This window comes from Camelus dromedarius, chromosome 5 (genome assembly GCF_036321535.1).
Source record: "Camelus dromedarius isolate mCamDro1 chromosome 5, mCamDro1.pat, whole genome shotgun sequence".
NCBI classification, from domain to species: Eukaryota; Metazoa; Chordata; class Mammalia; order Artiodactyla; family Camelidae; genus Camelus; species Camelus dromedarius.
The window spans coordinates 84,364,158-84,379,120 of record NC_087440.1 but is presented as its reverse complement, the minus strand read 5'-3'; the positions used below and the strand labels follow the sequence as shown (position 1 = coordinate 84,379,120).

Below are 14,963 nucleotides of genomic sequence, written 5' to 3'. Positions count from 1 at the left end.
ACAAAATTGACAAACTCTTAGCTAAACAAAGAAGAGAGAGAGAGAAAATTAAAAATGAAAGAGGAGACATTTCACCTGATACCACAGAAATACAAAGGATCATAAGAGGACACTATGCACAACTATACACTAACAAACTGGACAACCTAGAAGAAGCGAAAAATTTCTCAGAAACATCCTCTTACCAAGACTGATTAGGAAGAAATAGAAAGTCTGAATTACCAGTAAAGAGACTGAATCAGTATGCAAAAATTTCCCACTGAAGAAAAGCCCAGGACCAGCTGGCTTCACTGGTGAATTTTATCAAACATTTAAAGAAAAATTAATACCAATCCTTCTCATACTCTTCTAAAAAGTTGAAGAGGAAGGAACATTCTCAAATCCATTTTATAAAGCCAGCATTATCCCGAAACCAAAACCAGAAAAGGACTCTACTAGAAACCTACAGGCCAATATTCCTGATGAATATAGATTTTAAAATTCTCAATAAAATACCAGCAAACTGAATTCAGCAGCACATGAATGAAAAGGATCATTCATCATGATCAAGCGGGATTTATCCCTAGGATGCAAAAATGATTCAAATGCAAATCAATATGATACATCACATTAGCAGAATGAAAGAAAAGAATCATATGATTACTTCAACAGGAGCCAAAAAAACCCTCTGACAAAATTCAATATCTATTTATGATAAAAGCTCTTAACAAATTAGGCACAGAAGGAAAATATTTCAACATGATAATAATATATAACAAGTCCAGAGATAACACCACACTTGATGGTAAAAGGTTGAAAGCTTTTCCTCTAAGATCAGGAACAAGACAAGGGTGCCCATTCTCACCACTACTCAACATAGTACTGAAAGTCCCAGTTGGAGCAATCAAGCAAGAAAAAGAAACAAAAGGTATGAGAATTGGAAAATAAGAAGTAAAGTTGTCTATTTGCAGACGACTTTATTTCATATATAGAAAACCCTAAGACTCAACAAGAAAACTGTTAGATGTAATCAATGAATTCAGTAAACCTGCAGGATACAAAATTAAGATACACAAATCAGTAGTGTTTCTATACACTAACAAAGCATTTTATGAAAAAGAAATAAATAAGCCAATTGCATTTACAATAGCACTGAAAACAATAAAATACTTAGGAATAAACTTAACCAAGGAGGTGAAAATAAACTACAAGGCATTGATGAGAGAAATTAAAGATGACACAGATAAACAGAAGGGTATCCCATGTTGATGAATCAGAAGAATTAATATTGCTAAAATTGTTAAAATTTCAATACTACCAAAAGCCATCTATAGATCCAATAATTACTATCAATATTACAATGACATCTTTTACAAATGTGAAAAACATGCCTAAAATTTATATGAAACCACAAAAGACCCCAAATAGCCAAAGACATCCTGAGAAAGAACAAAGCAGGAGGCATCACATTCCCTGATTTCAAGTTATACTATAAAGCAACAGTAATCAAGACAGTATGGTACTGGCATAGAAACAGACACACAGACTAATGGAACAGACCTGAGAGCCCAGAATAAATCCAAGCATATACAGTCAACTAATATTTGACAAGAAACCTAAAAACACTCAATGGAGAAAAGATCGTTTCATCAATAAACAGTGCTGGGATAAGTGGATATTCACATGTAAAAGAATGAAACTGGACCCCTATCTTACACTATTCATACAAGCTAACTCAAAATGGATTAAAAACTTAAATGTAAGGCCTGAAATCATGGAACTCCTAGAAGAAAACACAGGAATAAAGCCCCTTAACATGGGTCTTGGTAATCATTTTTGGGTTATAACATCTAAACACAAACAACAAAATAAAAAATGAACATGTAGAACTACACCAAAGAAGCTTAAAAGGCTCTGTACAACATAAGAAACCTTCAACAAAGTGAAAAACAACTTAAGGAATGAATATTTGTAAACCATATATCCAATAAGGACTTAATATCCAAAATATATTTTTAAAAACTTATACAACTCAATAGCAAAAATGAAAAAAAAAAACCTAAAAATGGGCAAAGGACCTAAATAAAGATTTTTCCAAAGGAGATATACAAAAGGTCGACATGTACATGAAAAGATGCTCAACATCACTAGTCATTGGGGAAATGCAAACTAAAATCATAATGAGATACTATCTCACACCTGTTAGAATGACCATCATCAAAAAGACAAGAGATGACAAATGCTGGCATGGACATAGAGAAAAGGGAACCCTTGTGCACTGTAAATGGTACAGCCATTATGGAAAACAGCAAGAAGGACCCTCAAAAATTTAAAAATAGAACTACCATATGATCCATCAATTCCACTACTGGAAATATATCCAAAGGAAATGAAAATACTAACTCAAAAAGATATCCGTGCCCCTGTGTTCACAGCAGCATTATTTACAATAGCAAAAGCATGGAAGCAACCAAAGTATTCATCAATGGATGAATGGATACAGGGTTGTGAATACAAATTTCCAGTTATAAGATAAATAAATACTAGGAATGTAATGTACAACATGATGACTATAGTTAACACCATAATAATTACATTTTGTGTAATAATAAAAAATAGAGATAGCATAAAGGTATAGCATGGAGGTAGGGAGAGGGCAAAAAAAGTTAAAATATTCTGACATTTTACAGGAGAAGATAAAAGTACTATTTTTTACTTGACGCTGATAAGACAAGAATGCATGGTATACAGTAGTCCTCCCTGAACCCCATCCATGGGGGATATGTTCTAAGAGCCCCAGTGGATGCCTGAAACCATGGATACTGCCAAACTCTATACATAATATGACTTTTCCTATACATACATGTCTGTGACAAAGTTTAATTTATAAAATAAGCACAGTAAGAGATTAACAATAATAACTAGTAATAAAATAAAACAATCATAACAATATACTCTAATAAAATTTATATGAATGTGATCTCTCTCTCTCAAAATATCTTACTATATTGTACTCACCCTTTTTCTTAAGATAATGTGAGACAATAAAATGTCTACACGATGAGATGGAGTGGGGTGAATGATGAAGGCATTGTGTGTAGCATTAGACCACTATTGACCTTCTGACAATAGGTCAGAAGATGGATCTTCTGCTTGGAGTGATCCTGGATCATTAAGCCATGATGATGTCGATGATCAGATATCAGGAGCGTATGATGTCGATGTTTGAAGAACCCAGGTGGCACATTGCATGATGGCATGAGATTTCCTCACACCATTTAGCACAGCCCACAATTTAAAACTTAGGAATTATTTCTGAAATTTTCTATTTAATATATTCAGACTATTGTTGACCATGGGTAACTGAAACCATGGAAAGCAAAACCATGGATAAGAAGGGACTATTGTAATCTCTAGGGTAATGTTTAAAAGAACACGAAAGACCAAATAACTCACTAAGATAAAGATGCAGTATTTAAATATACTTAATCAATGCAAAAGAGGCAAAAGGAGAGAAAAAAAGAGAATACAGAAAAGGCAGGAGAAATAGAAAAATGGTGGATTTTAAATCAAATATACTAGTAATTACACTACATATATGTGGACTAAGTGCTTCAATTAAAAGGCAAAGGTCATGAAAACTGAGTTTAAAAAACAGAACCATATGCTACTTACAAGACACACATGAAATATAAAAATATTAAAAAGCTGAAAACAAAAGTGTGGGAAAAGTCATACTGCACACACACTCATGAAAGGGGTGCAGCTATATTATAATAAGACAAAGCAGATTTTGACCCCAAAAAGCATTACTAGAAATAAAGATATGCATTTCATAATGGTAAAACTTTTAATTCACCAGGAAGATGTTGCATTTTAAATTTACAGAATAATAATAATGTAGCCTCCAAATTTACACAGCAAATACTGACAGAACTACAGGGAGGAATACACAAATCCATACTCATCAGTGGGAGATTTTGACATTCTACTCTTGGTAACTGATAAAAGAAATAGACAAAAATGCAATAAGGATATAGAATATTTGAACTACACAATTAACGAATTTTATTTAATTTACATATATAGAACGCAGTATCAAACAACTGCCAAATACAAGTTATTTTTAAGTACATAGGCATGTTTACCAAAATGACCATAAGCTCAGCCCTAAAGAAAGTTTTTAAATTGTCAAAAGACTAAAATAATACAAAGTATGTTGGGTCAAAGAAGAAATCTTGAAGAAACTTAGAATTCAGCATGTCACAGGAAGTTTTAGCCAGTACAATAAGACAAGAGACATAAGAGGCTTAAGGACTGAAAAGGAGACATTAACCTATTATCATTCAACAATAATATAATTGTGCACATGAATTTTTTTTAAAAAAACAAAACTACAAATACATTATTAGAATCAAAAAGTAATTTAGCAAGGTTGCTGGATATAAGATCAATATACTAGAATTAATTGCATGTCTGCATACTAGCAAATAGCTAGAAAATTTCTAAAAGATCTATCAGTGACAATAACATCAAAAATTACATAAATATCTAGGGACACACTGCATGAGATATAGGCAAGACATCTACACAGAAAACTACAAAACAGCATTAAGGGAAACTAAAAGCCTGAGTAAATGAGGGTAGATACTATGTAAGTTGATTTTAAGATTCAATATTACAAAGATGCAGTTCCCCAAATTGATCCATAGATTCAAGGCAATTATCAGTCAAAATCCTAATTGTTCATTTATGTGTTTATGTGTGTTTAGCTTGACAAACTCTTCAACTTAGGAAATAGCTAGGAATAACCTTGAAGGAGGAAGAAAATAAGGAAGAAAGAACAGGAAGAGAAATCAAGTGGAGACAAGGAAGAGATCAACAATTACAACAAGGTAGAATGACTTGCACTGAAAGACATAAAATATTATTACTAATCTACATTAATTCAGACAGTATAGTATTGGGAAAAGGAAAAATACACAAATAGAACTAAATTAATTCAGACAGTATAGTATTGGGAAAAGGAAAAATACACAAATAGAACTAAATACACAAAAATACACAATCTGAGCCATCCTTAAATAGACACTTGATTTATGCAAAAGAGCAGTAAGAAAAGGATAATATTTTTGATAAATGATGTTGAGTCAAGTGGCTATCCATGAGGGGAAAAAAAAGCTGACCCTTACCTCATACCATACAGGCAAGTTAATCCCAGATACATCTAAATGTATAATGTGAAAAACAAATATTCTAGAAGATTACAAAGAATAATTTTGAAGTAGGGAAAGATTTTCTTAGGATATAAAAAACACTTTATATAAGGAAAAAGACTGCTAATTTGTTACATTAAAAGTAAGAACCTAGTTAATCAAAAGTCATCATTAAATGAGAGAAAAAACAAGAAAAAAGATATTCACAATATATATAACTGTCAAAGATTATATAAAGAGGCTATCCAAATGGCCAATAAATACATGAAAAAGTGTTCAACTTCACTGGTAATCAGGGAAATGCAAATTACAACTACAGTAAGATACTTACATGAACCCTCAAAAATGACTAAAATTCAAAAAACAAAATTAAGTATTGTTCAAGATGTGAAATATGGACAAAAGAACTCTCATACACTACTAATGGTAGTACAAATTAGTATAACCCTTTTGGAAAACTGCCATTATCCATTAAAATTGAATAGATTCACATCTTTTATTGATCCAGTAATTCCACCCAAGGCATATATCTAACAGAAATTTGTGCATATGTACCAAAAGATATGTACAAGGATATTCATATTTTTGTGCATCATTTTAATAGCCAAAAAGTAGGAACAACCTAAAAATCCATTAATAGTAAAATGGATACATAAACTGTGATATATACATTTGGTTAAAAAAAATATATATATATAGCAATAAAAAGGAACAAAGCACAGTTATGCTCAACCCATGGACAAACCTCACACACACACAAACGCAAATAAATAATGTGTGATTCCATTTATATAAAACTCAAAAATAGGCAAAAATAATCTCTGATGTTGGAAGTCAGGCTAGTGGTACCCACAGGACAGGAAGAGAAGTAATCACGGTAGTAAACATGGTGGGAGGTGTTCCACATACAGTTAAAATTTGTGTTTTTTTACACGTGTGTAATGCACCAATAAAAAAGGTTTAAAACACTTTTTAATTACGTGGAGATGAAGTCAAGATAATAAAAAGATAAATAAGAACTAATGAAGGGGGGAGTTATGACATAAAAAGACTGGTAGACCTTCTTGTACTTTTAATTTGTGTACAACTCAAGAATCCAACTGTCTAATGTAGGGTTAGATACGTGGTAGGCTAGACCAAAGTTTAACCTTGTAGTGCTATCTTTAGTTATTTTCTGCTTTTGCCACAATCTCGGTCTTAGAAATGTGTTACACCTTGTGCCACATTTTTGTCCCATAATTCAGATGGAAACAACACAAGAACTTGTACTCATCTTTGCAAACAAAGGCTAAATATGTACTAGTTGGGACACCATAGCAAGAAAATTGCTAAATAATTTCTTTCTCCCCAACAAGAGAGCTTTATTTAACACTATAGTGGCTATTTTATTGCCAAGAAACTTGTAAATTTTGCATCTTTAAGACTTATATTTAATGACCAAAATGACTGGGGTAGTTTTTGCTGTTGATAAGTACTAATAAAGCCAAAAGAAGCAAACATTGTAGATTACCAAATCCTCACTATTCGATCTTCTTCATATGAGCTGTAAATACTCCCGTTACTATGCTTAAAAGCAATAAATACATTATATACATGTATATGTGTACTTAAAATTCTTGCGAATCACTAACAATTATTAAATCTAGGTGGATTTAATGTGTGTTTATAGTGTTATTCCTTAAATTTTTCTGTATTTGAAAAATGTCATAATGAAATGTGGGAGCAGGCAACTTTGTATAATTATATATAATATGATCTCTATTTTATTTTAAAATGTGCATCAGAAAAACTGGAGAGAAATATACCAAAATGTCAACACTGGCCATTTCTGGGTGGTGGTGTTTTTTTTTTCATATTTCTATAATTTTTTTAGGCAAATTTTCCTTTTCTTAAAAAATAATTGACTCTTTAAAAAGGAAATAAATCACTGGAAAAACATACAAAGTCCCTAAGAAAGTATTTCATCTTTGAGCTTACAGGCCCATAAAATTCTATCTCTATTCTATTTATTCTAATAAAATAATGTTTATTATTGCAAATATTTAGGGTTGTAGTGCCATCTAAATACTGATTATACCCTTTAATGCATCTTTCATTGCAGGAAGCATTACAGAAAATTTCGAATGCTCCAGGTAAAGTTTAATTACAGAACTGAGTTGACAGAAGTGATGTCACACTGTTAGAACAGAGAAATGTAGATTTTCAAGTAAGATGACCCAGGATCAAATTCAAGTTGTGCTTCTTTATTATTTGTGTGAATTTAGGGATGTTACTTAAATTCTGTGTCCCACTCTTCAGCTGTAACACTGAAATAAGAAAACCTTCTCAAGATTTTTGTGAGGATTAACTGAGAAAATGTGCATAAAACCCAACATGGTTCTTGTCCATAAAATATGTTCAATTAAGAGAAGGCTAAAATATTAAATGAGATATTAAGCAGCTAGAACAATGCCCAACAGCCAGTGCTGGATAAATAGTAATACATTGACCAGAATGATTAATTTTTTTCCATGATCTCTTGTTTCCTGCACAGAATACCATGGTCCACTAGCATGGGAGTTCCAAGAGAGCTGTTTCCCAGGGCCTTGGACAGGGCTAGGCAGGCAGCAGGCACAAAATGACACTGCAAGGATGGGAGTGTGTGGAGGTATAATTACAAGAAAGGAATGATGAATGAATGCCTGCAGACAGAGACATCTTGTTCAGATAGGCCAAGAGAAGATGAGAGAGTCACTCTGACCTTAGTAAGCTGAGCTATTCTGGGGAGACAGGTTTGGCTGGCTCTTCCAAAGGGTATGGTCTCTCGAGTAAATGGAAGCGGCTGTCAGTTTGCCAGGCTTCTCGGGTGCTCTGAATAGGCAAATCTCATCATGCGGCTTCTCCATTTAAAACCTGCCCATGGTTTCTCTTTGCTGTCAGGATAAAACCCAAACTTCTTCATAGGCCCTGTCAGGCTTTCTGCCTCCTTCTGGCTATTCTCCCCCTGACTGTCCACTGTCTGTCTACATACAACTTTTTCCAGTTCCTAAATACAATCATGCTGTCTTTAGCCTCCAAGTCTGACTTGCAGTCCCTTAGGCCTCAAACTCACATTTTATCCATTCATGATTCTCTCCCCTTATGACTCTATCATGTGCATATTTTTCAGGTTTCCATTTACATGTCACTCACTCAAGACCCTTCCTTAACAACTTAACCCTCCCCAAATTTGGCCACCATAAGAGTGAGGTCAGAGGCCCCTCCTGTGTGCTCTACCTTAGTGCTTATTATACTGTAAGGTGGTTTCCCAGTCTTTCCCCCAGAACTGGAATGTTCAAGCCAAGATATTAGTGATTTTAGTCTGCTTTTTAATCACTGTGCCACCAATAACTAGAATAATGTCTGGCTAATAGTAGATGCTTCATAAAAACTTGTTGAATAAAGGAATGGCTTTCCATATAGACTGCATGAGGCTCCATGAGGTCTTGTTTTATGTGGGTTCTTGCATCATCAACAAAAATTATAGTGCCTGGCACACACTTGCTCTTTCACATAGCAATTCTTCAAATATTTCTCAAATAAACTTCATCTGATACTAGTTACCCATTCAGACATCACATAAATGCTTGTTTCAGGGATCTACTGAGAAGGGATTGGTGTCAAATATTTCAGTTATTTCACTTTTTATTTTATTAATGCTTCTAACTGTTTTCTTCCTTTTATGATCATGTTATCCACTCAGCAATACTTAACATTCTCTACTATCAGTGACATAAAACAGCAATGATATCAATTTCCATTTTTTAAATTTACTTACTATCTACTTTCATCATTTTAATTAGTACTATTGTTACCATTAAGACCAATATTATTTGTTCAGAGTTTCGAATAAGTTCACCAAGGGCCATCAATATCTCTAGCACTCGGCTTTAATCAGGAACATAAAACAGACACTGGAATTAAGTTAAATCCCTTTTGAACCACCTCAAATCACCTTTGGAAAGATGAGTAATGCCAGTAAAGTAGTACATTCTCAGAACATCAGTATACAATCCCACAATAACTTGAAAAAAAAAAAAAACTATGCCAAAATAACCACTTCTTCCATTTCCAGAAAAAAATGTATACAGTTAAGTAGGGGGAGAGTAGTCAGGGGCATCAGAAATGCCATTAGCCATGGGTTACTTCTTTGATTTTATAATATGTAAACAACATACAGGCTAGTTTGTTTGTTTTCTGGTAAATACATGTCTTTATAATAAACTCAATGTTTACTGTTGGTTATTAATTACACCAATATTCATCAGTGTTGACTCTTCATGTCCAACTAGGATATCAGGGTCATTTAATTTTTATTTAGTGCATGAACTGGTAATGTTGAAAGCATCCCAAGTCTTCTTACCAGAGCAGAAATAGCCACTTGGGATTTTGCTAAATATGAGCAAATCTGCAGCATTATTAACTGCTCACACTTTCGAGTGATTAATGTTAGCAATATTAAGACCACAGGCCAGGTATATAGCAAGTGGGACTGGGACTTAACGCAGTTTGCTATGATGTCATAAATGTTTTTGAAATTCATTTAATTCATTTTTATACCACCTCATTTCAGAAAGGATTTATGACAATGTCTAAAGGCACAGTAAATATAATTCAGCAAGATAAAAAAAAAATACAAGTAGGTGTGGGAGACATGGCACAGGAGAAATAAAGACAGGGCATCACAGAAGCTAGTCTCCCCTTACCTGTGTACTGCAAGCCCCTGTACTCGCTTATTGCCCCAGGAGGTTTTAAATTGGGCCAGTAATGGAACAGCATTTGCACAGCTGGAGGCTTTACTTGTGAAGGCCCATAGGCTATCACATACAAAAGATCCTAAAGGAAACAGGAAGCATATGTTCACTTAGCACCATCAAATAAAAAATAAAGGCAGCACATTCAATATTACCAAAGCAGTGAAAGTTCCAGTGAAGGGGCTGAGGTGGTTAACTGCCCTGGAATCTCATCATCCAGGTAAGCTTTGCAGATTAGATCATATTATAACATTATTTTTTATTATTTATTTATGGGTTCTGTAAATAAGCCCCCCAGATGGTATTCAAATATACACTATCTTCTCTACTTAAAATAACATGAAAGAAAGATTTTAGAATAGCATAAAGTCAGTTTGCCAAACACTGCATTTTTAAAAACAATTTCCTAAAACATTTAACAGTTCATATCTCCTATATGAAAGAAGACAGGTTCCTAAGCAATCTTTCAAATTAATTAAAACTGTCATATAATTTGGTATTTGCTAAATTCCAAGAATAAGATATAGCCAATGAATTTTTCTGTCAAGCACTACGTTCTTAAAGTATCTCTTCGGCTCTAAATGATAAATAATTAACCAGAAAGGAAAGAATTATAAGTTTTGCCATACCAAAATAATAAGACATCAATAAATTTGACCTAAACAATAGTTTTAATATGCAAACAACTTTTATTATATTATATAAATTAAGTTTGTAACTAAGAGTCTAATGTGGCCCAAAACTTACTTTCCAAACTTCTTGTTTATATTTCATGAGGCATTCCAATAATTGACAATGATACACTGTAAGGAAGAAAATATAATTTGAACATGAAATGTAAATATCAGACAAAAAAATCATTTGAAATATATAAAGTATATTAATATGACTTTTCACTCAGTCATTAAGTTAGAAATTACTTACTTTCATATATTCACAGCTTTCAAAAATCAAATAAGCCCTTGACTTTATCAAGCTTTATTCCGAGATCCTTGGGAAGTATTTCATTTATCTTATTAACAAAGGAAATATTAAGAAAATTCCCTAGTAATTATGCTTTTATAACATAAACTTGTATCAGTGTAATCAAGAACTATATAGGGAAAAAAATCACCTAATAGGATCATAATAAAAGCTCACATTTACTGAGCATTCATTACATGCCAGGTTATTATGCTAAGACCTTTATATATTATATATGTCATAACCATCATGTTGCAATTAGGAAAGTGAGATTTAGTTTCCTGTTTTGCCCAAGATTGGACAGATAGCAAGTGAGAGGCTGAGGGATTAGTCTTTAACACCAACTCCATCTTGAGGAATTCTTAAAAGCTACAGAACAGCAAGCTTCTTTGATTTGACTATGTTTACTTGAGGAAAAAAGATACTTTCACCCTAGTTAGATACCCATTTTATTCTTTCTCTAATCTATCTTCCAACCCTATCATAGCACTGAAGCAGGTCTCCCTTTAGTCACCAGTGACCTCTGTGTCATTCAATTCAAGGGACGTTTTTCAGTCTGCCTCTCACTTGACCTTCAGCAGCCTCCAGTACTCCTGATCACTCCTTGACTTCATGACTTACCCTCTCCTGTTACCAGTGGCAGACACTGCTGTTGCTAATCCACTGCTGTCAATAACCTTTTCTTCCTTGTTCGTCTCCCAGTACACAGACTACAAAGCAAGACAATTCCCAGATTCCATCGCAGCTGGGGATGGATGCCCATGCAACTCAGTTCTGGCCAGCAAGACCAAAAAGAGAATCTGCTGGGAGCTTCTGAGACTCATTTTTCCTCTTTGACAAAAGGAAAGAGGCTCACCAGGAGAACTTTCCCTAATTACTCTGACTGACCCTATTTTTAATAGGACTTTAATAGGACTTCTTTTTTCTTTTTTCTTTTTCTCTTTTTTTGCGAGGGGAGGTAATTAGGTTTATTTATTTATTTATTTATTTTTAGACGACATACTGGGGATTGAACCCAGGACCTCATGCAGGCTAAGCATGTACTCTACCACATGAGCTATAACATTCCCCGGATGTACTTTTTTTGTTTTGTTTTGTTTTGGGTTTTTTCGAAACCTCTTCTTATATTTGTCTGTGTAAGAATATAATGCTCTCCACTGTGGCATATCTTGCAAACATGAGGAGACGTTTAAGAGAAACACAGAGATGGCATCTCAGGCTCCTGATACTGAGGAACTATCACTGAGATCTCCTAGTAAGTATACAACACAAATTTTTATAGTTTAAAGCCTTTGTTAGTCAGCCAAACATCTCTCTGTCTCCTTGGCAAGCTCATCCTCTCCCACTGGGCCATTATCTGTTGGAGTTTCTGAAGGCCTGGTCATAAACCAAACCTACTTTTCACTCTGTGCTCTCCAGTAAGCAATGTCACACTTAGATACAGTAATACCTCAGAAATATTGCAGGTTCCATCCCAGACCACAGTAACAAAGCAAATATTGCAATAATGTGAAAATAATGTGAATCACATAATTTTTTTGGTTTCCCAATGCATACAAAAGTTATGTTTGCACTACAGTGTAGTCTATTATGTGTCTAGTAGCATTATGTCTAAAAAAATACATATTTCAATTAAAAAACACTTCATTACTAAAAAAGGCTAACCATCATCATCTGACAATGCAGTGTTGCCACAAAACTTCAATTTGTTAAAAAAAAAAAAAAAAAAACAGTGTCTGTGAAGCGCAATAAAGCAAAACGCAGTAAAAGGAGGTGTGCCTGTACAACTTGTTACCATTTATAAGCAATTCAATGAATATCACTGGACATGGAACACGTAGGCTCAAAGTTCATTACTTCTAGCCCAGAACTCAGTTCTGAGTTCAAGATTCTTAATACAACTTCCTAATTACTATTACTTCTTTTTTTTCTGAAGGAAAATGATTCATTTGCATTTTTCTATTTTAGACATATGAGAATTATTACTGAGGTTATGTATGGGTTCTTTCCCCGGTTTTATTGAGATATAATTGACATATAACATTGTATTAGTCTAAGATGCATCATCTCCTCTCAAATGTCTCAAAGACACCTTGAACATACCGTGTCCAAAATAGATCTCACGATCTGCCCTTAGAAGCCTGGTCATTTTCTTCTAATATCTTCTTTCTCAATGAATAGAACCACCATGCACCTAGTTATGAAGCTAAAACCCCACCATATCCAATATGTCACCAAGTCCTATCAATTTTACTTCCTACATAGCTCTCAGATATATCCACTTTTCTCAGTCTCAATGCAACAGCCTCCTCATAGGTCAATCTACATCCACTCTGTCTCCTTTTTAATCCATTCTCAATTGCAACTAGCGTTACACAGACACAACCATTCAAAGCCCTTCAGTGCCTTTCCATTGGACTTGGGATAAACACAAGACTCCCAAACAGAGCCTACAACATCCTGCTTGTGCCGGCCCACAGAAGTCTACAGTTTTATCTCACAGCAGGCTGCCCTCACTCTTAGCTCCACCTACACTGATCTTTCAGTCCCACCTGCTTGCCAGGATCCTTTCTGACACATGATATTCCTCTGCCTGGAAACCTCCACCCCCTTACAGGCCTTGTTAAAGCTACTCATCCATCAGTCCTAAGACCAAATATTACGTTCCCAGAAGAGCCCTCCCCGACCTCTTGAAATAAAGAAAAATCCCCTTTTATAGGGTCTCATCATACACAATGTACATCTTTCACAGCACTTACCACACTGAAACTTTATACTGCTTTTATAATTATATGATTAACGTCTTCTCCCTTCCTCCCTTTTTTTAGGTTTGCTTTGTTTTGTTTTGTTTTAACGGCTGCATTTCAAAGAACCGTTTCTTAACTAAGATAAGCTTCGTGAAGAGAGAGAAGGGGTCAGTTCTATTTTGCTAACCACAGTGTGCCCAGTGTCTGGCACACAGCGGATAGTCAGTACCTGTTTGCTGAGTACATAGACGATCCTCTAGAATTGGAATTTTGTTAAGCTGCGACTGAGTTCTCAGGTACAGATGCTCCAAGCTGCTTTCTTTTGCACGGTGTCTGCTATTTTCCATGTGTCTGCTACACGAATGTTTGTTCAGAGAAGTCCTCTGACTACCCGTGAACAGACCTAGAGACTCCCTTTATTTAAATTGCTTCCCCTACCAGAACACCCCACTTGCTCTATCAAAATTCTACCCACATTTTAAGACCCATACTTTGCTCAAGTGGCACAAAGCCTTTTCTGATCATTTCAACCCATAGAGTTCTCTCCTATGATGAGTTAATATTGTCTATAGTATTTATTTGACACTTTTCATGTATTACTTTACATTGTAAGTTAATGATTTATGTGAATATGCCTAATCTTTCCAATTAGACATAAACTCCATAGCACCATATCTTACATTTCAGGGCGGTTTTCACAATGCCAAGCACAGAGCAATGCACACAGGAGTTACTCAATGAATTCCTGTTACCTGAGTAAGTACCTGTGCTCTATTCTTATAAACAATCAGCTACAAGGACCAAGCTGCCGCTTGCTATCTCCCCCAATAAAAGTTTAAAGGATAATGATGCCCTACCACTTGGTCTCAGAGAGCCCCCTGGTGGATAGCACCTCACTTCTTAACAGTTTCCCCCATCACAAGACTAATTTTGGGTCCCAAATGGAATTCTTAGTGTAGAATAGCTGGCTATAAACATTCCCCCGTGGGCAGATGAAGATACAGATTTAGAAATAACAAGCATAACTCTATCTGATCACAGTGGTCTCCCCAGTGAACCATTCAACCCCAAGAAGACAATGGCAGATTATAGAGATATGACGTGCCAAGTCACTATGCTAAGTAAGCACTTAACACATACTTAACTCATTAAATCCCCACAACAACATTTTAAGGTATGGCAGGAAAAATTATTCCCATTTTATAGATAAGTTCAAACTTCGGGAAGTTAAAGAACTTGCTCAAGGTTATACTAATTGGCAATGTGTGCTAAGCTCAGATGTGAAC

General features: G+C 34.6%; 1 protein-coding gene across 4 annotated transcripts in view; it reads right to left on the bottom strand.

Annotated features, from left to right (window-relative positions):
* UNC79 (unc-79 homolog, NALCN channel complex subunit) overlaps window positions 1-14,963 on the bottom strand; it is a 219,849-nt gene that overhangs the window by 145,544 nt on the left and 59,342 nt on the right. For all 4 annotated transcript variants that reach the window (XM_064486217.1, XM_064486216.1, XM_064486218.1 and 1 more), the window contains exons 6-7: window positions 10,715-10,770; window positions 9,920-10,049 (exon numbers count right to left, since the gene is read on the bottom strand). In XM_064486217.1, coding sequence (XP_064342287.1) covers window positions 9,920-10,049; window positions 10,715-10,770 — 186 coding nt within the window. The remainder of the gene's footprint in view (window positions 1-9,919; window positions 10,050-10,714; window positions 10,771-14,963) is intronic.